At 51.6% G+C, this 24,638-nt stretch overlaps 1 protein-coding gene across 1 annotated transcript in view; it reads right to left on the bottom strand.

The window, feature by feature from the left end:
* cep135 (centrosomal protein 135) overlaps nucleotides 1-24,638 on the bottom strand; it is a 233,192-nt gene that overhangs the window by 171,725 nt on the left and 36,829 nt on the right. The window contains exons 5-8 of the mRNA XM_070869899.1: nucleotides 16,695-16,836; nucleotides 9,736-9,820; nucleotides 5,143-5,271; nucleotides 3,370-3,585 (exon numbers count right to left, since the gene is read on the bottom strand). Of these exons, the coding sequence (XP_070726000.1) occupies nucleotides 3,370-3,585; nucleotides 5,143-5,271; nucleotides 9,736-9,820; nucleotides 16,695-16,836 (572 nt within the window). The remainder of the gene's footprint in view (nucleotides 1-3,369; nucleotides 3,586-5,142; nucleotides 5,272-9,735; nucleotides 9,821-16,694; nucleotides 16,837-24,638) is intronic.

The following is a 24,638-nucleotide window of genomic DNA, read 5'->3' on the forward strand; positions in this document are numbered from 1 at the left end:
GGAGGGAGAGGGGGAGGAGGGAGAGGGGGAGAGAGGGAGGGGGGAGAGAGGGAGGGGGTGAGAGAGGGAGGGGGGTGAGAGAGGGAGGGGGGGAGAGAGGGAGGGGGGAGAGAGGGAGGGGGAGAGAGAGAGGGGGGGAGAGAGAGAGGGGGGAAAGAGAGAGGGGGGGAAGAGGGAGGGGGGAAGAGGGAGGGGAAGAGAGGGAGGGAGGGAAAGGGGAGGGGGGAGAAGGGGAGGGAGGGAAAGGGGAGGGGGGAGAAGGGGGAGGGGAGAAGGGGAGGGGGGAGAAGGGGAGGGGGGAGAAGGGGAGGGGGAGGAAGGGAGAAGGGGAGGGGGAGAAGGGGAGGGGGAGAAGGGGAGGGGGAGGAAGGGAGGGGGAGAAGGGAGAAGGGAGGAGGGAGAAGGGGAGGAGGGAGAAGGGAGGAGGGAGAAGGGAGGTGGAGAAGGGGAGGGGGAGAAGGGGAGGGGAGAAGGGGAGGGGGGGAGAAGGGGAGGGGGGGGAGAAGGGGAGGGAGGAGAAGGGGAGGGGGGAGAAGGGGAGGGGGAGAAGGGGAGGGGGGAGAAGGGGAGGGGTGAGAAGGGGAGGGGAGGGGGGAGAAGGGGAGGGGGAAAGGGGAGGGGGAAAGGGGAGGGGGAAGGGGAGGGGAAAGGGGAGGGGGAAAGGGGAGGGAGGAAGGGGTGGGGAAGGAGTGGGGAAAGAGGAGGGGGGAAAGGGAGGGGGGAAAGAGGAGGGGGGAAGGGAGGGAGGAAAGGGAGGGGAGAAGGGGAGGGAGGGAAAGGGGAGGGGAGAAGGAAAGGGGAGGGGGAAGAAGGGGAGGGGGGAAGGTGAGGGGGGAAAGGGATGGGGGAGTGGAGGGAGAGGGGCTGAACGGGGGAGGGGGGGAAGAGTGAGAGGGTGGGCTGAACGAGACCCGCCGCCGCCGGCTCCCAGGGGGACTTTGGGCGGGGCCCGTCCCCAGCGAGAGGTCGGGTGAGCGGGCCCCGCCGCCGACGAGGTAAGATGTCTCAGGCCACTTGGCCCAGGTTAGGGGCGACGTCCCTTCAGTCTGAAATAGGGTAGTCACCCGTAGAAGGGACGTGCTGGGAGTGCCAGGACTTACAGCGCAAGCACACAGCTGCTGGCACTGTTTTTGGCGCAGGGCTGTAGCTCCGCTCCCAGCAGCTCCTGCTGCGCCGCGCCGAGCTGGAAATGGGCCTACAGATATTGGAGAATCGTGAGGTCAGTATTCGGCGCAATTTTTGTTTTACAAATTAGGCAGGCCTCTTCGATGTCTGCCATTCTAGCGGAGGTCTGAAACTTGAGCCCCATGTTACTTGGAAGGTGAGAGTCTGGGTGGGGTAGAAGAGCAAAGGGATCGCGGAGTAGATGCATGGGTTAACAAGGCCATAAAGAAAGCAAACCAAGCACCAGGGTTTATTTCTAGAAGGATAGAATTGAAAAGTAATGAAGTTATGCTAAACTTGTATCGAACCTTGGTTAGACCACACAGAGTAGTGCGTACAATTCTGGTCATCATATTATAAAAATATTATAAATCATCATCATCATCATCATAGGCAATCCCTCGGAATTGAGGAAGACTTGCTTCCACTCTTAAAATGAGTCCTTAGGTGGCTGAACAGTTCAATACGAGAACCACAGTCCAATACGAGAACCACAGTCCCTGTAACAGGTGGGACAGATAGTCATTGAGGGAAGGAGTGGGTGGAACAGGTTTGCCGCATGCTCTTTCCGCAGTCTGCGCTTGATTTCTGCATGCTCTCGGCGATGAGACTCGAGGTGCTCAGTACCCTCCCGGAAGCACTTCCTCCACTTAGGGCGGTCTTTGACCAGGGACTCCCAGTGGTGATGTTGCACTTTTTCAGGGAGGCTTTGAGAGTGTCCCTGTAACATTTCCTCTGCCCATCTTTGGCTCGTTTGCCGTGAAGGAGTTCCGAGTGGAGCGCTTGCTTTGTGAGTCTCATGTCCGGCATGCGAACGATGTGGCCTGCCCAGCGGAGCTGATCAAGTGTGGTCAGTGCTTCAATGCTGGGGACGTTGGCCTGGTCGATGACGCTGTTGTTGGTGCGTCTGTCCTCCCAGGGGATTTGTAGGATCTTGTGGAGACATCGTTGGTGGTATTTCTCCAGCGACTTAAGATGTCTACTGTACATAGTTCATGTCTCTGAACCATACAGGAGGGCGGGTATTACTACAGCCCTGTAGACCATGAGCTTGGTGGCAGTTTTAAGGGCCTGGTCTTCAAACACTTTTCCTCAGGCGGCCGAAGGCTGCATTGGCGCACTGGAGGCCGTGTTGAATCTCGTCGTCAATGTCTGCTCTTGTTACCAATTTAATCAATTTCTGAATCTAAATGCTTAATGTAAATTTAGAAACGGGGTCTCAACATGGAGCTCTGGTACCCGCCCCTCCTCAGCATGTCCCTTCACCATAACTGAGCTCTCAACTGCATTGAAGTTTCAACCAGATTAGAACAGGTATTTCACATCTTCATACTTGTGATCATCAAAATAAATGGATTTTAAAATTCTATCACCTTTCTATATTAAAAATCTTACTTGTATGCACAATTCCTGCCTGGAGTGTTTTACTTTCCGTCGTTACATTTTGTTATGCTTTTGTGTCAACTTCTTCCCATTGTAAGTTCCTGTGTCATTTAACATGTATTTTGCCCATTAAATTTATAATGTTGATGGCACTATTGCAGGTGACTCTGCAGCAGCTATCAGAGTTGCTTGTGCCAGTTCAGCCATCATCTTGATTTTCTTCCCCATGATTTTTCCTTTTAGCTTACTTTAAAACTTTACTGAAATGGACCTCCATCTATTATCCACTAAATACAGTTCCTGTACAGTATGTGGGCTTGCATTTCATTGAAAACTCATTACAAGTACTTGCAGTAAATGTCACTCCTGTGAGTGACATTATAATAGTGTGACACACAATAGCTGCTATTTTATAGTGAGTATTTTAGAGTGCACAATTTGGCTGCTCAAAATGCTTTCTGAAAAAAAATTCATCCACCTTTTTTTCCTCTAAATGAAATTTCTAATGCCCAAAATAAGGGTTTAAACAAAATAAAAATTCATTTCAGAATAACTAAATAAAATGTATCCATTGAAGGCAGCCTTTGTTTTGTAATGTACCAAAAATTGCCTTGAAACCAGAATAATGCCTTCGCAGTCCACAACTACACCTGTTTTAAATATGTAACAAAATGACTCACCATCTTATGTAAAAACAAAAATGCATTTGAGTGCCTTGGTATTCAAAAATTCTATGAAACTTTGGTGTATTAATGAACATGCCAAAATGTTAAGAGCATGAATTTTTGAGCTTCTAGGCAATAATCCAATATATTTTAGTACCTTTGCTTCTTGAATTTCCTTATCAGCAATTTCGAGTGCAATTTCTTTGTCCCTCTCTAACTGCTGTGCCAAATGGTCGATCTCATTCAGTTCATTACATAAGTGCTCATTTTTGGTGCTCAGGTTTACAACCTCATTTGCTGCATCACTTTTTTTCTCCAGAAGCTCCTTCATCTGCTTCTCCAGATCACAGTTAGTTCGCTGAAGATATTCAACCTGTAATTATCATTTGAGAGGGAAAATAATCCTGAGTATGGCACCTATATCATAGGATAGTACAACATAAGTATGAATTGACAAAAGGTCAATGAACAAAATCACTATATTGCAAATTCTACTAACTCCAAAGTTGTAAAGCTATTGATTGATTTACAACGATCTTCTACTGTATGAGCTACTGCTTGCTTTACACATTTTGTCTTATGATAAAACCATCAAAACATTTGGACACCAATTAATCTCTATCCCAACCACTTAAAAAATCCTGTACAAATTTGGTCCTTAAATCTAAAACAAATAATCCCCTCATATCCTCCACTCCAGATGGCCTTTCAACTATTCAGAGAGGACAAACCTACATCTTAAGTTTTACATTTGATTATGCTTCTATGTGAGGCACACTCCGAATTAATAATTATAATTTAATAAATATTTTAAATTGTGTGCAATTTTATAAGTCACAATTGAAGGCATTTAAGCACTGATTTTAACTCTAGGTGAGAATCAGGTGTGGAGTCCCCCAATACGTCATTAGCATTAGGCCTGGGCATTTTTCTATTTCACTGACAGACATCTCTACCGATTGCATCGGGAATCAGGCAGCCTACCCACACGATGCATTGGAATTTCCGGCGCGCCTCCAGGGAACAATTTAAAGCAGGGATGCACCTCTTAAAGAAAGGTTGTAATCGCCACTCTGATTTTGCTTAACCAACTGTGGCTGAACTTTTTGGCACGAGATGAGTCGAAGGGTTGCGCCCCTCCCTTGTCTGATGTCTCCATGGAGGAAATCAGTGCAAGGACTTCCCCATCAGCTGCAGGAGCATCCCCAGGGTCACTAGATAGAGCTGACTGACTGCACCAGAAGTGAAACAACAGCATCACCCCCAGGACCTGGGTTCAATGTTGAAAGAGGTTCAATGATCTCACAATAGCAAGGGTGAGTCTTCACCTCTCTCAACAGCACCTAACAACACTCCTGTCACCCATCCCACTCTTAACAATTCCCTCCCCTCAATCACATCCTTCAGTGTACAATCACAAGGACACACTGCAAATCTTGTATTTCTCATTCCAAATTTTATTTTGCATTCCTCCTTTGTTCTCTTCACACCACACACTAACACCATTTTTTCCTCCAATCCTTGCACTTGCATAACCATTACTCTCTCCCTCAGTTCACATTACTTGGCTTTACATTCATCACCTCGCCATCTTCATTTCATCTACTTCTCGAACTCTCAATACTTGCACAAATCCTACACGTCTTTACTTGCTTTTTCAATAACCTCTCACTAACTTTTCACCCTCTTCCTGCAGGACATTGCAAGGGAGAGGATGAAATCCAGGGGAGCAGTCACTAACATCAACACCCTCAACCCAAGCAGAACAAGAAACCGTGGAGATCAGTGGCCCGCACGAAACCTAGTTTATCCAAATATCTGTCAGCTTAATAATCCTCAAGGAAATTTACCTCAGAAAGGATTTCAATTAAATCATAGTATATGATTACTTAGTCCTTAAATATTGCAAACTAAGGATTTTAACTCGCACCTGTAGGTTTAAGTGTGCTATAAGGCGCTCATTACTTTTGCTTTTAGCTTCAAGAGAAATAACATCGTGAGGACGACCACCTTCAAGCGTTCGGTTCAGGCGCTCTATTTCCTCGTCTCTTGCTTCAACCTATAAAAGAATGGTCATTAAGCATATAATAACAAAGGTGATTAGGGTGAAAGTAAATGTTTTATGTATCAAAGCAATTGGAAGTGGATATTGTACTGAAGGAGAGTCCATGCCATGTTTCTCTGGAAAGCTTTATACAATTGGTGCTTAAAATTATGCAAATTTAATGCACCACAGTTGAGGTGAATGCATAGTCTCTGAATGCAAATAACCCGAATATAAAGGCACTTAATAAAGATACACTCCATCCTCATTTTAACAGTCCTTCACAGAACATTGTACATTATAACAAGTTTAATAAAAAATAATGAATATTGCACAACAAAATGCAAAATAAAATTTGAAACGTCAGTTGTCACAGTTCATTAGTTTTCAACAGTGATCCAAGAGACTTATGATGATAGGGTGCTTTTGTAAAGCTTAAATTCAAATTATATGCATTTTTATTTTAATAAAGTCTTAGTGGAAGTGTTACATATGATCATAGAATGGTTACAGCACAGGAGGCTCTCTGCAAGAATATTTACAATATACATCAGTGTCTTGGATGAAGGAATTGAGTGTAATATCTCCAAGTTTGCAGATTACACTAAACTGGGTGGCGGTGTGAGCTGTGAGGGGGACGCTAAGAGGCTGCAAGGTGACTTGGACAGGTTAGGTGAGTGGGCAAATGCATGGCAGATGCAATATAATGTGGATAAATGTAGGGTTATTTACTTTGGGGGCAAAAACACGAAGACAGATTATCTGAATATTGGCAAATTAGGAAAAGGGGAGGTGCAACGAGATCTGGGTGTCATGGTTCATCAGTCATTGAAAGTTGGCATACAGGTACAGCAGGTGGTGAAGGCGGCAAATAGTATGTTGGCTAGGGGATTTGAGTATAGGAGCAGGGAGGTCTTACTGCAGTTGTACAGGGCCTTGGTGAGGCCTCACCTGGAATATTGTGTTAGTTTTGGTCTCCTAATCTGAGGAAGGACGTTCTTGCTATTGAGGGAGTGCAGCGAAGGTTCACCAGACTGATTCCCGGGATGGCTGGACTGACATATGAGGAGAGACTGGATCAACTGGGCCTCTATACATTGGTGTTTAGAAGGATGAGAGGGGATATCACAGAAACATATAAGATTCTGACGGGACGGGACAGGTTAGATGCGGGTAGAATGTTCCCGATGTTGGTGAAGTCCAGAACCGGGGACACAGTCTTAGGATAAGGGGTAGGCCATTTAGGACTGAGATGAGGAGAAACGTCTTCACTCAGACAGTTGTTAACCTGTGGAATTCCCTGCCGCAGAGAGTTGTTGATGCCAGTTCATTGGATATATTCAAGAGGGAGTTAGATATGGCCCTTATGGCTGAGAGGATCAGGGGGTATGGAGAGAAAGCAGGAAAGAGGTGCTGAGGGAATGAACAGCCATATCTTATTGAATGGTGGTGCAGGCTCGAAGGGCCGAATGGCCTACTTCTGCACCTATTTTCTATGTTTCTATGTTTAATACTTCAGCTAGTCCCACTCCCCCGCCCTTTCCCTGTAGCCCTGCAATTATTTTTCCTTCAGCTACTTACCAATTCCCTTTTGAAAGCCACGATTGAACTGCCTCCACCACCCTTTCAGGCAGTGCATTTCAAATCCTAACCACTTGCTGCGTAAAAGGTTTTTCCTCGTGTCGCCTTTGGTTCTTCTGCCAATCACCTTAAATCTGTGTCCTCTGGTTCTCAACCCTTCTGCCAATAGGACCAGTTTCTTTCTATCTACTCTGTCTGGTCCCATGATTTTGAACAGCCATCAAATCTCCTTTCAACCTTCTCTTCTCTAAGGAGAACCATCCCAGCTTCTCCAGTCTATCCATGCAACTGAAGTCTCTCAACCCTGGAACCATTCTTGTAAATCTTTTCTGCACCCCCTCTAAGGCCTTCACATCCTTCCTAAAGTGCGATGCCCAGAATTGGAAACAATACTCCCAGTTGTTACCAAACCAGTGTTTTTTTATAAAGTTTCATAACTTCCTTGATTTTGTACTGTATGCCTCTATTTATGAAGCCCAGGATCCCATATGCTTTTTTAACCGCTTTCTCAACCTGCCTTGCCATCTTCAATGATTTGTGCACATATATCTCCAGGTCTCTTTATTCATGCACCCCCTTTAGAATTGTACCCTTTAGTTTATATTGCATCTCCTTGTTCTTCCTACCGAAATGTATCACTTCGTACTTTTCTGCATTAAATTTCATCTGCCACATGTCCACTCATTCCACCAACCTGGCTATGTACTCTTGAAGTCTATCACTATCCTCCTCACTGTTCACTAGACTTCCAAGTTTTGAATCATCTGCAAATCTTGAAATTGTGCCCTGTACACTCAAGTCCAAGTCATTAATATATCAAGAAAAACAGTGGTCCTAGTACCGACCCCTGGGGAACACCAGTGTACCTTCCTCCAGTCCGACAAACAACCGTTCACCACTACTCTATTCCCTGTCACTTAGCCAATTTCCTATGCATGCTGCCATAGTCCCTTTTATTTCATGGACTTCAACTTTGTTGGCAAGCGATATACTAATTAAAATATTTCCAATTCACATGCCAACTCATGGTTGTGACAACTATTTATTATTTTGATCATAGGTAGAGAATGGAGAAGCTTAGGGAGAGAATTCCAGAGCTTAGAGGCTAGGCAGCTCAAGGCGCAGCCATCAATAGTGGAACAATTAAAATCGGAGATGCGCAAGAGGCCAGCATTGCAGAGATTTCAGAGGGCTGCAGGAGATTACAGAGATAGGGAGGGGTGAGGCCATCAAGGGATTTGAAAACAAGGATGGATTATTAAAATTGAGACATTCCCGGACCAGGAGTCACTGTAGGTCAACGAGCACAGGGGTAATGGATGAACAGGTGCGATTTAGGGTTTGGGCAGCAGAGTTTGTGGTTGAGCTCAAGTTTATGAAGCGTGGAAGTATGAAGGCCGGCCAGGAGGGCATTGTAATAGTTGAGTCTAGAGGTAAAAAAGGCATGGATGAGGTTTTAACAAATGAGCTGAGTCGGGCAATGTTACGGAGATGGAAGTAGGACGTCTTGGTGATGAGCGGATATGTGGTCGGTAGGTCATCTCGGGGTCAAATATGACATCAAGCTTGCGAACAGTATGGTTCAGCCTCAGACAGCTGCCGGGAGAGGGACCGAATCGGTGGCTGGGAAACAGAAATTGTGCCGGGACCGAGGACAATGGCTTTGGGGGCAGGGAACCCCCAAACAGCTTCCAGGCTGCATTCAATCAGCCTTAAATATGGCAATAAGAGGTTACTGAGAGAAAAGACTGAGAGCAGGGTGTTGAACCATTTGGAGCAGGGCATAGCAACCATTTGCTACAACCAGCAAGAGAATCACGTGATTAAAACACATTAGGACAGGCTGAATCATAATTCAACACCATGTGCAACACAATCCTTTGTTTACCAATAAAGCATTTCTACATTTATCGAAGAATCCGTATTTATTGGAGTGATTTATAAACATTTAAAACAAAATACTCCCAAAAATTGAAGGATTTTAAAGTATTCACAACACAGCTTACTATTCCCCACTGACATTTATAATAAAAATAATCAAACGACCATACGTTGAAAAAATCAAATGGCTATATATTTATTTAAAAATCAGACATCCTTACACTATAAAGAAATCAAACACCTATACATTACAAACTTCAAACCCCCATACAAATAAATTTAAATCCCAACACTAAATGATTTAGAACCTCATGCAAAAATTGCCTGGCTGCCAGCTCCTTACTTACCTTTGTACTACCCACTCTCTGTTTCCTGTCGTGGTCAGGATTTCTCCATCGCCACCTGCAACCCTGTTGCCTAGCCTGATCTGTTCCAGCACTGCCTGCTCTATTCACTGCTGGTGATCACCCAGTGTCCTCTGCAACTGCCTGTTCTGAAGGGATGAAGAAGCCTTTTCAACTTCCCCATCCTGGGTGATCAGTAAAGGCTACTCTCTGTTGGTGGTAAAAAGTTGCTCCCGAGTAAATTTCACTAATGTTGGAGCAGTCTTTTCCAATATCAGGCTGAGGAAGTTCAAAAACGTACACGCACAATTGTCCATACAGGAAACAACCTGGCTGAGTTTTAATGGCTGGAAAATGGGGCTTGTGGGCTGGATCTTGCTTGTGGGATATGTTTCTTCACCTCCAACTTGGAGGACAATTTAATATATTTGCCTTTTTAACTCAAGTTCAAGCCAAAAATGCATTTCATGTACAATACAAGCATAAAGTCCTTTGTAAATGAGGTACTGAACACATTTCTTAGAATGCAGAAGCAGGAATATGCCAGTAATCAGTTTGATCGAAAATCAAGATATATATTTGCCATTTTTCATTTCAATTGACCCATTCGTATTTTATTAAAAAGAGAAAATAACAAATATCAAAAGTTTGTGTTCAGATGCGACCATCTCACCTGCCTCCGGAATTTTCTCATCCCACGATCTGATTTATCCAGTTCATCCTTCAGATTTTCAACAGTTTTCTGCAGGTCCAGTATTCTAGGAAAAAACATCACAAAAGTCAAAAGTAAACTTAAAATAAGGATTATCTGCATCTCTGAGATAACAAGAATATACTGGAGGAAGAACAGATTTAGTAAAAAAAAACAATGAATGAAAATAGGGTTTCCAGAACAAGAGGGCACAATCTTAAAATTAGTGTTAGGTCACTTTGGAATGGAATTTCCACTCAAAGGGTAGTTGAAATGTGAAATTCTCTATCAAAAGGCTGTAAGTGCTGGGTCTATTGAAATTCTTAAGACTTGAGATTAGATTTTTATTAGGTAAGGGTACAAAGCATTATCGATCAAAAGCAGGCAAATGGAGTTGAGGTACAGATCATCCATGATCTAATTGAATAGAACAAGCTCGAGGGGCTGAATAGCCTACTCCTATTCCTATGCTTTACTGGTCAATTCCTGCACCAGTGAGTTTGGATCACATTATTTGCCGTATGATCACACCACAAATAACTGAAATCAAGCTTAATCTAATCATTTAAAAATGTTAGCAAGTGGCTGTCTTGTCAGCCCTTTATTAGCATTAGAGCTATATATTTATATGTATTATAAAATATTATTTATTTGCATTCTAGTATGAGATTGTTTCCATTTTAAGAAAGTAAATAAAGCACCACATACAACAGAAAAAAGAAAATAACTTGAGTCGCATGTGAAAAAGATAAAATTAAAGTGACTTGAGGGTAGGTCGTGTCTGACTAACTTGATTGAAATTTGAGAGGAGATAACCAGGAGGGTCGATGACGGCAGTACGTATAATGTAGTGTATGTGGATTTTTAGCAAAGCTTTTGATAAGGTGCCACATGACAAACTGGTCACGAAAGTAAAAGCCCATGGGATCCAGGATAAAGTGGCAAGTTGGATCCAAAATTGGCTCAGAGGCAGGAAGCAAAAGGTAATGAATGGTTGATTTGTTGTTTTTGTGACCGGAAGGCTGTATCCAGTGGGGTTCCGCAGGGCTCAGTGCTGGGTCCCTTGCTTTTTGTGGTATATATCAATGACTTGGACTTGAACGTTGGGGGTATGATTAAGAAGTTTGCAGATTACACAAAAATAGGCTGTGTGGTTGATAATGAAGAAGAAAGCTGCGGACTGCAGGAAGGTATCAATGTACTGATCCGGTGGGCAGAACAGTGGTAAATGGAATTCAATCCAGATAAGTGTGAGATAATGCATTTGGGGAGGTCGAACAAGGCAAGGGAATGCACATTAAATAGTACGACACTGAAAAGTGCAGAGGAACATGGAGTGCAGATCCACAGATCCTGAAGGTAGCAGACCAGGTAGATAAGGTGGTTAAGGCGGCATATGGAATACTTGGCTTTATTAGTCGAGGCATGGAATACAAGACGCACTCATGGAGGCAAGAAGGTTATGCTTGAATTGTATAAAGCACTGGTTAGGCCGCAGCTGGTGTTCTGTGTGCAGTTTTGGTCACCGCATTACAGGAAAGATGTGATTGCACTGGAGAGGGTGCAGAGGAGATTTATGTTGCCTGGACTGGAGAATTTTGGCTATGAGGAAAGATTGGAGATGCTGGTTCTGTTTTCTTTGGAACAGAGGAGGCTGATGGGAGACCTGATTGTGGTGTATAAAATTATGAGAAGCCTAGATAGAGTGGATAGGAAGGGCCTGTTTCCCTTGGCGGAGGGGTCAACAACCAGGGGGCATAGATTTAAAGTAATTGGTGGGAGGTTTAGAGGAGATATGAGGGGACATTTCTTCATCCAGAGGGTGGTGGGGATCTGGAATTCACTGCCTGAAAGGCTGGTAGAGGCAGAAAGCCTCACCACATTTTAAAAATACTTGGATGTGCACTTAAAGTGCCGTAACCTACAGGGCTACGGACCAAGAGCAGGAAAGTGGGATTAGGCTGGATAGCCTCTTGGTTGGCCGGCGCGGACACGATGGGCCGAAATGGCCTCCTTCCGTGCTGTAACTTTCTATGATTCTATGATAAAAACAAATAAAGCTAGCAAGTCACTCCTGGAGATTCCATACTGCTGGACTGCTTTGTTGAACTGAATCCATGTAAGCTCAGAGCCCTTTATTTTGCACTCTGACCTGGGACACTATCTACTCTATCCTTCTTATCTAGGTTTTGATCCAAAACAATTATATTGGACAATCATAGGCCCCATTTTAAATCTGTAATCTAATGTCAAAATTAAATGTCCTATTTCACTGCCTTAATAATAAACAATTTTACTGGAGTGCGAGCAGCAGTGAGTCTGGGGATGTCGGAGGCCGAAAAAAAGCCCAACGTGGTGAGTCGGAGAGGTGGGAGTGCAAGCAGCAGGGAGTCCGGAGACGTCGGAGGCCTACAAAAGGACCAATGTGGTGAGTCGGAGAGGCCGGAGTGCGAGCAGCAGGGAGTCCGGGGATGTCTGAGGCCTACAAAAGGCCCAACGTGGTGAGTCGGAGAGGCAGGAGTGCGAGCAGCAGGGAGTCCGGGAACGTCTGAGGCCTAGAAAAGGCCCAATGTGGTGAGTCGGAGAGGCCAGCTTGTGCAGCTGCAGCAGGGAGTCCGGGGACGTCGGAGGCCTAGAAAAGGCCCAATGTGGTGAGTCGGAGAGGCCAGCTTGTGCAGCTGCAGCAGGGAGTCCGGGGACGTCGGAGGCCGAGAAAAGGCCCAATGTGGTGAGTCGGAGAGCTTGTGCAGCTGCAGCAGGTTGAGAAGGCAAAAAAGTAGAAAGAAATCGAAAGATGACGTCACAGCCAAGTGATTGGTAAGTGGTTTTTCTTTTTCTTTTCTTTATCAGTAAGTAATCTTTTAGCATTGTTGTTGCCAAATTAAGTTTATCTAGGGGTTAAGTCATGGCAGGAGAGCTAGGACAAGTGTTATGCTCCTCCTGTACTATGTGGGAAGTCAGGGACGCTTCCAGTGTCCCTGACGACTACGTGTGCGGGAAGTGTGTCCAGCTGCAGCTCCTGACGGACTGCATTGCGGCGCTGGAGCTGCGGGTGGAGCACGCACGATGCTGAGAATGACGTGAATAGCACATTTAGTGAGTTGGTCTTACCACAGGTAAAGGGTACACAGTCAGATAAGGAATGGATGACTAACAGGAAGAGAAGTGCAAGGAAGGTAGTGCAGGGGTCCCCTGCCGTCATCCCCCTGCAAAACAGATACACCGCTTTGGGTACTGTTGAGGGGGATGACTCATCAGGGGAGGGCAGCAGCAGCCAAGTTCATGGCACCGTGGATGGCTCTGCTGCACAGGAGGGCAGGAAAAAGAATGGGAGAGCGAGAGTGATAGGGAATTCAATTGTAAGGGAAATGGATAGACATTTCTGCGGCCGCAACCGAGACTTCAGGATGGTATGTTGCCTCACTGGTGCAAGGGTCAAGGATGTCTCGGAGCGGGTACAGGGCATTCTGAAAAGGGAGGGTGAACAGCCAGTTGTCGTGGTGCATATAGGTACCAACGATATCGGTAAAAAAAGGGATGAAGTCCTACGAGACGAATTTAGGGAGTTAGGAGCTAAATTAAAAAGTAGGACCTCAAAAGTAGTAATCTCAGGATTGCTACCAGTGCCACGTGCTAGTCAGAGTAGGAATCACAGAATAGCTCAGATGAATACGTGGCTTGAGGAGTGGTGCAGCAGGGAGGGATTCAAATTCCTTGGACATTGGAACCGGTTCTGGGGGAAGTGGGACCAGTACAAACCGGACGGTTTGCACCTGGGCAGGACCAGAACCAATGTCCTAGGGGGAGTGTTTGCTAGTGCTGTTGGTGAGGAGTTAAACTAATATGGCAGGGGGATGGGAACCTATGCAGGGAGATAGAGAGAAGTAGAATGGGGGCAAAAGCAAAAGATAGAAAAAAGAAAAGTAAAAGTGGAGGGCAGAGAAACCTAAGGCAAAAAGCAAAAAGGGGCACATTGCAGCAAAACTCTAAAGGGGCAACGTGTGTTAGAAAGACAAGCCTGAAGGCTCTGTGCCTCAATGTGAGGAGTATTCGGAATAAGGTGGACGAATTAACTGTGCAGATAGCAGTTAACGGGTAAGATGTAATTGGCATCACGGAGACATGGCTCCAGGGTGACCAAGGCTGGGAACTCAACATCCAGGGGTTTTCAACATTTAGGAAGGATAGACAGAAAGGAAAAGGAGACAGGGTGGCATTGCTGGTTAAGGAGGAAATTAATGCAATAGTAAGAAAGGACATTAGCTTGGATGATGTGGAATCGGTATGGGTGGAGCTGCTGAATACCAAAGGGCAGAAAACGCTAGTGGGAATTGTGTACAGACCACCAAACAGTAGTAGTAAGGTTGGGGACAGCATTAAACAAGAAATTAGGGATGCATGCAATAAAGGTACAGCAGTTATCATGGGTGACTTTAAGCTACATATTGTTTGGGCAAACCAAACTGGTAGCAATGCGGTGGAGGAGGATTTCCTGGAGTCTATTAGGGATAGTTTTCTAGACCAGTATGTCAAGGAACCAACCAGGGAGCTGGCCATTCTAGACTGGGTGATGTGCATTGAGAAAGGACTAATTAGCAAACTTGTTGTGCGCGACCCCTTGGGGAAGAGTGACCATAATATGGTAGAATTCTTTATTAGGATGGAGAGTGACAGTTAATTCAGAAACTAGGGTCCTGATCTTAAGGAAACTTCGATGGTTTGAGGCGTCAATTGGCTAGAATAGACTGGTAAATGAAACTTAAAGGGTTGACGGTGGATAGGCAATGGCAAACATTTATAGATCACATGGATGAACTCCAGCAATTGTACATCCCTGTCTGGTGTAAAAATAAAACAGGGAAGGTGGCTCAACTGTGGCTAACAAGGGAAATTAAGGATAGTGTTAAATCCAAGGAAGGGGCATATAAATTGGCCAGAAAAAGCAGCAGACCTGAGGACTGGGAGAAATGTAGAATTCAGCAGAGGAGGACAAAGAGTTTAATAAAGAGGGGGGAAATAGAGTACAAAAAGAAGCTTGCCGGGAACATAAAACTGACTGCAAAAGCTTCTATAGATATGTGGAGAGAAAAAGATTAGTGAAGTCGGATTCAGGTGAATTTATAACGGGGAACAAAGAAATGGCAGACCAATTGAACAAATACTTTGGTTCTGTCATCAGGAAGGAAGACACAAATAACCTTCCGGAAGTACTAGGGGACCGAGGGTCTAGTGAGAAGGAGGAACTGAAGGGTATCCTTATTAGGCGGGAAATTGTGCTCGGGAAATTGAAGGCCGATAAATCCCCGGGGCCAGATAGTCTGCATCCCAGAGTACTTAAAGAAGTGGCCATAGAAATAGTGGATACATTAGTAATCATTTTCCAACAGTCTATCGACTCGGGATCAGTTCCTATGGACTGGAGGGTAGCTAATGTAACACCACTTTTTAAAAAGGGAGGGAGCGAGAAAGTGGGAAATTATAGACCGGTTAGCCTGACATCAGTGGTGGGGAAAATGTTGGAATCAATTATTAAGGATGAAATAGCAGCACATTTGGAACGCAGTGACAGGATCGGTCCAAGTCAGCATGGATTTATGAAGGGGAAATCATGCTTGACAAATCTTCTGGAATTTTTTGTGGATGTAACTAATAGAGTGGACAAGGGAGAACCAGCGGATGTGGTCTATTTGGACTTTCAAAAGGCTTTTGACAAGGTCCCACACAAGAGATTGGTGTGCAAAATCAAACACATGGTATTGGGGGTAATATACTGACGTGGATAGAGAACTGGTTGGCAGACAGGAAGCAGAGAGTCGGGATAAACGGGTCCTTTTCAGAATGGCAGGCAGTGACTAGTGGAGTGCCGCAGGGCTCAGTGCTGGGACCCAGCTCTTTACAATATACATTATTGATTTGGATGAAGGAATTGAGTGCAATATCTCCAAGTTTGCAGATGACACTAAACTGGGTGGCGATGTGAGCTGTGAGGGGGACGCTAAGAGGCTGCAGGGTGACTTAGACAGGTTAGGTGAGTGGGCAAATGCATGGCAGATGCAGTATAATGTGGATAAATGTGAGGTTATCCACTTTGGGGGCAAAAACGCAAAGACAGATTATTATCTGAATGGTGGCAGATTAGGAAAAGGGGAGGTGCAACGAGACCTGGGTGTCATGGTTCATCAATCATTGAAAGTTGCCATACAGGTACAGCAGGCGGTAAAGAAGGCAAATGGTATGTTGGCCTTCATAGCTAGGGGATTTGAGTAGAGGAGCATGGAGGTCTTACTGCAGTTGAACAGGGCCTTGGTGAGGCCTCACCTGGAATATTGTGTTCAGTTTTGGTCTCCTAATCCGAGGAAGGATGTTCTTGCTATTGAGGGAGTGCAGCGAAGGTTCACCAGACTGATTCCCGGGATGGCTGGACTGACATATGAGGAGAGACTGGATCAACTGGGCCTTCATACATTGGACTTTAGAAGAATGAGAGGGGATATCACAGAAACATACAAGATTCTGACGGGACGGGACAGGTTCGATGTGGGTAGATTGTTCCCGATGTTGGGGAAGTCCAGAACCAGGGGACACAGTCTTAGGATAAGGGGTAGGCCATTTAGGACTGAGATGAGGAGAAACTTCTTCACTCAGAGAGTTGTTAACCTGTGGAATTCCCTTCCGCAGAGAGTTGTTGATGCCAGTTCATTGGATATATTCAAGAGGGAGTTAGATGTGGCCCTTACGGCTAAGGGGATCAAGGGGTATGGAGAGAAAGCAGGAAAGGGGTACTGAGGGAATGATCAGCCATGATCTTATCGAATGGTGGAGCAGGCTCGAAGGGCCGAATGGCCTACTCCTGCACCTGTTTTCTATGTTTCTATTATTAAGTTCGATAACAATTCAATTGATGTGGCTTCACTGTTCAGTTAAGAATTATAAATACCTACCTATCATCGGCCACATTCAAGAGATCCAAAAAATAAGGATCTTTAGTATGAATTTGTGGTGCTGATGCAATCCCTGATGGAGGAATTGGCTGATCAATTTGCATTCGCTGTCGACGAAATGGGATGGAGCGCTTTCTACCACCTGCAAAAGAAAAAAAGTTAATTGCTTCGCAATAAATCTGAGATATTTAATTTCAATTTCCAGTTCTCTTCAGATTTGTATTGTACATACGTTCCATGTTTGGCACTCCACTAAGATTGGCTTGCCAGATCCCGTTCCTTTACTTTAAGGTGCAGCTTTGAAATAACTTTGTGGTTTAAATAAAATAAACTACCCCAACACAGATTAATCTTGACATCTGTACAATTTGACAACATTTCGACCCCTGATCTTTGTAGTCCTCCTCCATGAAGGAGTATACAAAATTCTTGGTAACTGGGTTACACAAATCTATTTGTTCTATGATGTCATTTTGTGACCTAACCTTCTATGATGCAATATTATTTACTGAGCATTTGGTGACATCAATGCTATTGTGATGTCATTACTTCAAGGCCATATTTTGATAGGCTTTCTGATCCAAATATTTTTGTCTACAATTCTCTACATTATAATTGACCAGAACTTACAGCCAAGCATTTACAACTCACTTGTGCTCTTGTTATCACAAGAGGGGATTTCATCAAGATAGTATCAAAGGTCTGCAGTGACAAAAACATCAAGAACCAAAATGCTCGCATACCAATGATTAGCAGTGAGTAAATCTGCTGTTAGATACAAATCTCCAAAAAAGATGATCTCAGGTTGCTCACGAGTGTGCAATTGAATGAATATTGGGCCGCTACAATTATTGGGCTCAGGGTCCACATGCCACAGAGAAAGTGGTCCATGGTTCCTACTCTGATACTAATCCAGCGATCCACCACTGGAAAAGTGCATACGTGAAAGTACGTCTGTGTGGACTTGTGTGACACATATCAAGCAATGGTAAAATAGCTTATCAAGGTTAACACCAATGTTCCCGTTAATTTATTTTGGGTGCAGGGCTGCGCGGCCCATTCAAAATTCGAAGTGATTACTTGCACATAGATTTTTGTTTCCTTCTGCGCATGCGCACGGTCGCCCCCGCCCCTTTTTGCACATGCGTGGCCGATCCACTTCTGCGCATGTGTGCCATCAGATCCTGCCGCGCATGCGCGATACACCACTGTTGCGGCTCAGTGAAGCGTGGACCACGGCTTCTTCAGGTGCGTGGGTCAAAGCCCGGGAGAAATTGGATCGAAAAGGGGGGGGGGCGTGGGAGGAGGGTTTTGAAGAGATTGGAGCGTGACAAAGAGGGAGGTGGGGGTGGAGAGATCAGAGAGGGCGAGGGGGGACGGGACGGGAGGAGAGCGAGAGAGGGCGGGGGTGGGGGGAGAGCGAGAGAGGTGGGGGGGAGCGAGAGAGAGGACGGGGGGAGAGAGAGAGAGGGCGGAGGGAGAGAGAGAGAGGGCGGGGGGAGAGAGAGAGAGGGCGGGGGGAGAGAGAGAGAGGGCGGGGGGAGAGAGAGAGAGGGCGGGGGGAGAGAGAGAGAGGGCGGGGGAGAGAGAGAGAGGGCGGGGGGAGAGAGAGAGAGGGCGGGGGGAGAGAGAGGGGCGGGGGGAGAGAGAGAGGGCGGGGGAGAGAGAAAGAGGGCGGAGGGAGAGAGAGGGCGGGCGGAGGGAGAGAGAGGGCGGGCGGAGGGAGAGAGAGGGCGGGCGGAGGGAGAGAGAGGGCGGGCGGAGGGAGAGAGAGGGCGGGCGGAGGGAGAGAGAGGGCGGGCGGAGGGAGAGAGAGGGCGGGCGGAGGGAGAGAGAGGGCGGGCGGAGGGAGAGAGAGGGCGGGCGGAGGGAGAGAGAGGGCGGGCGGAGGGAGAGAGAGGGCGGGCGGAGGGAGAGAGAGGGCGGGCGGAGGGAGAGAGAGGGCGGGCGGAGGGAGAGAGAGGGCGGGCGGAGGGAGAGAGGGGGCGGGCGGAGGGAGAGAGGGGGCGGGCGGAGGGAGAGAGGGGGCGGGCGGAGGGAGAGAGGGGGCGGGCGGAGGGAGAGAGGGGGCGGGCGGAGGGAGAGAGGGGGCGGGCGGAGGGAGAGAGGGGGCGGGCGGAGGGAGAGAGGGGGCGGGCGGAGGGAGAGAGGGGGCGGGCGGAGGTAGAGAGGGGGCGGGCGGAGGTAGAGAGGGGGCGGGCGGAGGGAGAGAGGGGGCGGGCGGAGGGAGAGAGGGGGCGGGCGGAGGGAGAGAGGGGGCGGGCGGAGGGAGAGAGGGGGCGGGCGGAGGGAGAGAGGGGGCGGGCGGAGGGAGAGAGGGGGCGGGCGGAGGGAGAGAGGGGGCGGGCGGAGGGAGAGAGGGGGCGGGCGGAGGGAGAGAGGGGGCGGGCGGAGGGAGAGAGGGGGCGGGCGGAGGGAGAGAGGGGGCGGGCGGAGGGAGAGAGGGGGCGGGCGGAGGGAGAGAGGGGGCGGGCGGAGGGAGAGAGGGGGCGGGCGGAGGGAGAGAGGGGGCGGGCGGAGGGAGAGAGGGGGCGGGCGGAGGGAGAGAGGGGGCGGGCGGAGGGAGAGAGGGGGCGGGCGGAGGGAGAGAGGGGGCGGGCGGAGGGAGAGAGGGGGCGGGCGGAGGGAGAGAGGGGGCGGGCGGAGGGAGAGAGGGGGCGGGCGGAGGGAGAGAGGGGGCGGGCGGAGGGAGAGAGGGGGCGGGCGGAGGGAGAGAGGGGGCGGGCGGAGGGAGAGAGGGGGCGGGCGGAGGGAGAGAGGGGGCGGGCGGAGGGAGAGAGGGGGCGGGCGGAGGGAGAGAGGGGGCGGGCGGAGGGAGAGAGGGGGCGGGCGGAGGGAGAGAGGGGGCGGGCGGAGGGAGAGAGGGGGCGGGCGGAGGGAGAGAGGGGGCGGGCGGAGGGAGAGAGGGGGCGGGCGGAGGGAGAGAGGGGGCGGGCGGAGGGAGAGAGGGGGCGGGCGGAGGGAGAGAGGGGGCGGGCGGAGGGAGAGAGGGGGCGGGCGGAGGGAGAGAGGGGGCGGGCGGAGGGAGAGAGGGGGCGGGCGGAGGGAGAGAGGGGGCGGGCGGAGGGAGAGAAGGGGCGGGCGGAGGGAGAGAAGGGGCGGGCGGAGGGAGAGAGGGGGCGGGCGGAGGGAGAGAGGGGGCGGGCGGAGGGAGAGAGGGGGCGGGCGGAGGGAGAGAGGGGGCGGGCGGAGAGGGTGGGGGAAGGGGGGAGGAGAGGATGGGGGAAGGGGGGAGGAGAGGGTGGGGGGGAGGGGGAGGAGAGGGTGGGGGGGGAGGGGGAGGAGAGGGTGGGGGGGAGGGGGAGGAGAGGGTGGGGGGGAGGGGGTGGAGAGTGTGGGGGGGGGGGTGGAGAGTGTGGGGGGGGGGGTGGAGAGTGTGGGGGGGGGTGGAGAGTGTGGGGGGGGGGGGTGGAGAGTGTGGGGGGGGGGGGGAGGAGAGTGTGGGGGGGGGGAGGAGAGTGTGGGGGGGGGAGGAGAGTGTGGGGGGGGGAGGAGAGTGTGGGGGGGGGAGGAGAGTGTGGGGGGGGGAGGAGAGTGTGGGGGGGGGAGGAGAGTGTGGGGGGGGGAGGAGAGTGTGGGGGGGGGAGGAGAGTGTGGGGGGGGGAGGAGAGTGTGGGGGGGGGGAGGAGAGTGTGGGGGGGGGAGGAGAGTGTGGGGGGGGGAGGAGAGTGTGGGGGGGGGAGGAGAGTGTGGGGGGGGGAGGAGAGTGTGGGGGGGGGAGGAGAGTGTGGGGGGGGAGGGGGAGGAGAGGGTGGGGGGGGAGGGGGAGGAGAGGGTGGGGGGGGAGGGGGAGGAGAGGGTGGGGGGGGAGGGGGAGGAGAGGGTGGGGGGGGAGGGGGAGGAGAGGGTGGGGGGGGAGGGGGAGGAGAGGGTGGGGGGGGAGGGGGAGGAGAGGGGGGGGGGGGGAGGGGGAGGAGAGGGGGGGGGAGGGGGAGGAGAGGGGGGGGGAGGGGGAGGAGAGGGGGGGGGGGAGGGGGAGGAGAGTGCGGGGGGGGGAGGGGGAGGAGAGGGGGGGGGAGGGGGAGGAGAGGGGGGGGAGGGGGAGGAGAGTGCGGGGGGGGGAGGGGGAGGAGAGTGCGGGGGGGGAGGGGGAGGAGAGTGCGGGGGGGAGGGGGAGGAGAGGGAGGGAGAGAGGGGGCGGGCGGAGGGAGAGAGGGGGCGGGCGGAGGGAGAGAGGGGGCGGGCGGAGGGAGAGAGGGGGCGGGCGGAGGGAGAGAGGGGGCGGGCGGAGGGAGAGAGGGGGCGGGCGGAGGGAGAGAGGGGGCGGGCGGAGGGAGAGAGGGGGCGGGCGGAGGGAGAGAGGGGGCGGGCGGAGGGAGAGAGGGGGCGGGCGGAGGGAGAGAGGGGGCGGGCGGAGGGAGAGAGGGGGCGGGCGGAGGGAGAGAGGGGGCGGGCGGAGGGAGAGAGGGGGCGGGCGGAGGGAGAGAGGGGGCGGGCGGAGGGAGAGAGGGGGCGGGCGGAGGGAGAGAGGGGGCGGGCGGAGGGAGAGAGGGGGCGGGCGGAGGGAGAGAGGGGGCGGGCGGAGGGAGAGAGGGGGCGGGCGGAGGGAGAGAGGGGGCGGGCGGAGGGAGAGAGGGGGCGGGCGGAGGGAGAGAGGGGGCGGGCGGAGGGAGAGAGGGGGCGGGCGGAGGGAGAGAGGGGGCGGGCGGAGGGAGAGAGGGGGCGGGCGGAGGGAGAGAGGGGGCGGGCGGAGGGAGAGAGGGGGCGGGCGGAGGGAGAGAGGGGGCGGGCGGAGGGAGAGAGAGGGCGGGCGGAGGGAGAGAGAGGGCGGGCGGAGGGAGAGAGAGGGCGGGCGGAGGGAGAGAGAGGGCGGGCGGAGGGAGAGAGAGGGCGGGCGGAGGGAGAGAGAGGGCGGGCGGAGGGAGAGAGAGGGCGGGCGGAGGGAGAGAGAGGGCGGGCGGAGGGAGAGAGAGGGCGGGCGGAGGGAGAGAGAGGGCGGGCGGAGGGAGAGAGAGGGCGGGCGGAGGGAGAGAGAGGGCGGGCGGAGGGAGAGAGAGGGCGGGCGGAGGGAGAGAGAGGGCGGGCGGAGGGAGAGAGAGGGCGGGCGGAGGGAGAGAGAGGGCGGGCGGAGGGAGAGAGAGGGCGGCGGAGGCAGAGAGAGGGCGGGCGGAGGGAGAGAGAGGGCGGGCGGAGGGAGAGAGAGGGCGGGCGGAGGGAGAGAGAGGGCGGGCGGAGGGAGAGAGAGGGCGGGCGGAGAGAGAGAGAGGGCGGGCGGAGGGAGAGAGAGGGCGGGCGGAGGGGGAAGGGGGGGGAGGAGAGGGTGGGGGAAGGGGGGAGGAGAGGGTGGGGGAAGGGGGGAGGAGAGGGTGGGGGGGAGGGGGAGGAGAGGGTGGGGGGGAGGGGGAGGAGAGGGTGGGGGGGGGAGAGGGAGGTGAGGGTGGGGGAGGAGAGGGAGGAGAGGGTGGGGGGGAGGAGAGGGTGGTGGGGGTGGAGAGGGTGGTGGGGGTGGAGAGGGTGGTGGGGGTGGAGAGGGTGGGGGTGGAGAGGGTGGGGGGGAGGGGGAGGAAAGGGTGGGGGGGAGGGGGAGGAGAGGGTGGGGGGGAGGGGGAGGAGAGGGTGGGGGAAGGGGGGAGGAGAGGGTTGGGGGTAGGGGGAGGAGAGGGTGGGGGGGAGGGGGAGGAGAGGGTGGGGGGGAGGGGGAGGAGAGGGTGGGGGGGGAGGGGGAGGAGTGGGTGGGGGGGAGGGGGAGGAGAGGGTGGGGAGAGGGGGAAGAGAGGGTGGGGGGGAGGGGGAAGAGAGGGTGGGGGGGAGGGGGAGGAGAGGGTGGGGGGGGAGGGGGAGGAGAGGGAGGGGGAGGAGAGGGTGGGGGGGAGGGGGAGGAGAGGGGGGGGAGGGGGAGGAGAGGGAGGGGGAGGAGAGGGAGGGGGAGGAGAGGGAGGGGGAGGAGAGGGTGCGGGGGGAGGGGGAGGAGAGGGTGGGGGGGAGGGAGGGAGGGTGAGGGGGGAGGGAGAGAGTAGAGAGATTGGAGAGAGCTGGTGGGGGGAAAGAGAGATCAGAGAGTGGGGAGAGAGCAGAAAGAGGTGAGGGGGTAGGAAGAGAGATCGGGGCAGGGGGGAAAGAGATTGGGTAGAGATCAGAGAGTGAGAGGGGGGAGAGATCAGAGAGAGAGGGGGGGTGGGGAGAGATCAATCGTGGGGGGGTGGGGAGTGGGAGATCAGAGAGAGAGAGAGATCGGGGGGGAGGGGTAAAGATCGGAGATAGAGGGGGAGAAATTGCAGAGAAGGGGGAGAAATCGGAGATTGGAGGGAAAGATCGGAGAAACAGGGGGAAGAGATCGGAGAGAGAGTGGGGGAAAGGATGAGAGGTGGTGGGGGGGGGGGAAGGGATGAGAGGTGGTGAGGGGGGGGGGAGAGAAGGAGGGGGGGGCGGAGAGAAGGAGGGGAGAGAGAGAGAGGGCGGAGAGATCGGGGTGGATGGGGGTGGGGGGAATGAGAGAGAACGGGGAGATTTTAGCGGGGGCGGGGGGGGAGGAGATCGGAGAGACAAAGGGGAGATCGGGGGGGGGGGGGGGGTGATAAGAGGAGGTCAGGAATGGTGGGGGGGGTGGGTATGGAGAGCACAGTGGTGATGGATAAGATTGTGAACCCGGTCTAAAGGGGTTGAGAGCAAGAACATCATCCAGATGGTAAGACTGGATGAAATCCAGAAGTCATGACACTGTCATTTCATTCACAAGAAACCCGTTAACAATCTGTGACCTACACACAGTGCCCCATCTATGGTTGGGGGGATGGGGAAGAGAGAGAGGTTATGAATCTGTGGGGGAGGAACTTGGGCTGGAGGAGAAAGTCAGGAGCCTGAGGGGGGTGGGGGTGAGGGGGGTGGGGGTGAGGGGGGTGGCGGTGTCAGTGGGGGAAGGTCAGGAACTTGGGCAGGGGAGGTCGGGAACTTGGACAGGGAAGGCGGCGAGAAGGACATGGACTCGGGTGGGTGGGGGGCAAGAAAGAAGGAAAGGTCAGTCACTTGGGCGGGGGAAGAATGTCAGAAACTTGGGGGTTGGGGGCAGGAACTTGAGGGGAGGCCAGGAACTTGGGCTGCGGGGAGGAACCTGCTTGGGGGGAGGAACTTGTTTAGGGGAGGGTGGGAGATCTTAACCCATGAGTGTGAGCCTTGTCTGTTACAAGTGAGCTCTGTTCTGTCTGGAGTCGGCAGTCAGAATGGCTCAAATTACTTTACAAAGTCACTCTTTACGTCGGCAGGGTGGATCTAATTACACATTCCAGAGAAACTGTTGGATGTGTCTTATCCTCCAAAGGGACCAATCAACAATCAGGTCTTGTGATCAAGGGGACCCAATCAGAGCTTTAGGTGTTGCAAATTAACATGTCCTTCAAAATACCACGTGCACAATTTTTAATTGAAAAGCCAGCAAACCGGCTGCACAGGAGATCCAGCCGTGCAGCTTAAAGGGATCATTGGGTCACACATTAATGGCTATTTGGGTGAAATATTCAAGACTGAATCACCACTTGCAGTACTGGAGAAATAAATTGCCAATACTTCCAGGAAAGTTTAATTTTTCCTGATATCCTCTTATTGCATATTAGGCAGAATCTTATTCTTGCTATTATCCAGCACTAACATGAACACTTGTAACCACCGTACCATTCATCTGCAGACATAGGAACTGCTAGAGAAAAATAACCTGTTCCATCGAGTTCACCATCAACCACCCCGATAGTCGCATGATACAGCAAACATGGAGTTGTTGGCAAATCATTGCAATCAATCTGGATCAATTCATCTATAACAGACCTAGACTTCTTAGATGTGGAAATCTTTGGTAACCATTGGTCCAAAGTCACCTGTTCTTCCCAGACATGCTACATTTCTATCATGTCATGTCTCAAATTACTCATATACTGTATCCCAAAATATTCTTTTGTGAAAGAAATCCATCTAGAAATTATGGGGCAGTGGTACAGCATAAAATACCTGCAACAT

Source organism: Pristiophorus japonicus, chromosome 2 (assembly GCF_044704955.1).
Source record: "Pristiophorus japonicus isolate sPriJap1 chromosome 2, sPriJap1.hap1, whole genome shotgun sequence".
NCBI classification, from domain to species: domain Eukaryota; kingdom Metazoa; phylum Chordata; class Chondrichthyes; family Pristiophoridae; genus Pristiophorus; species Pristiophorus japonicus.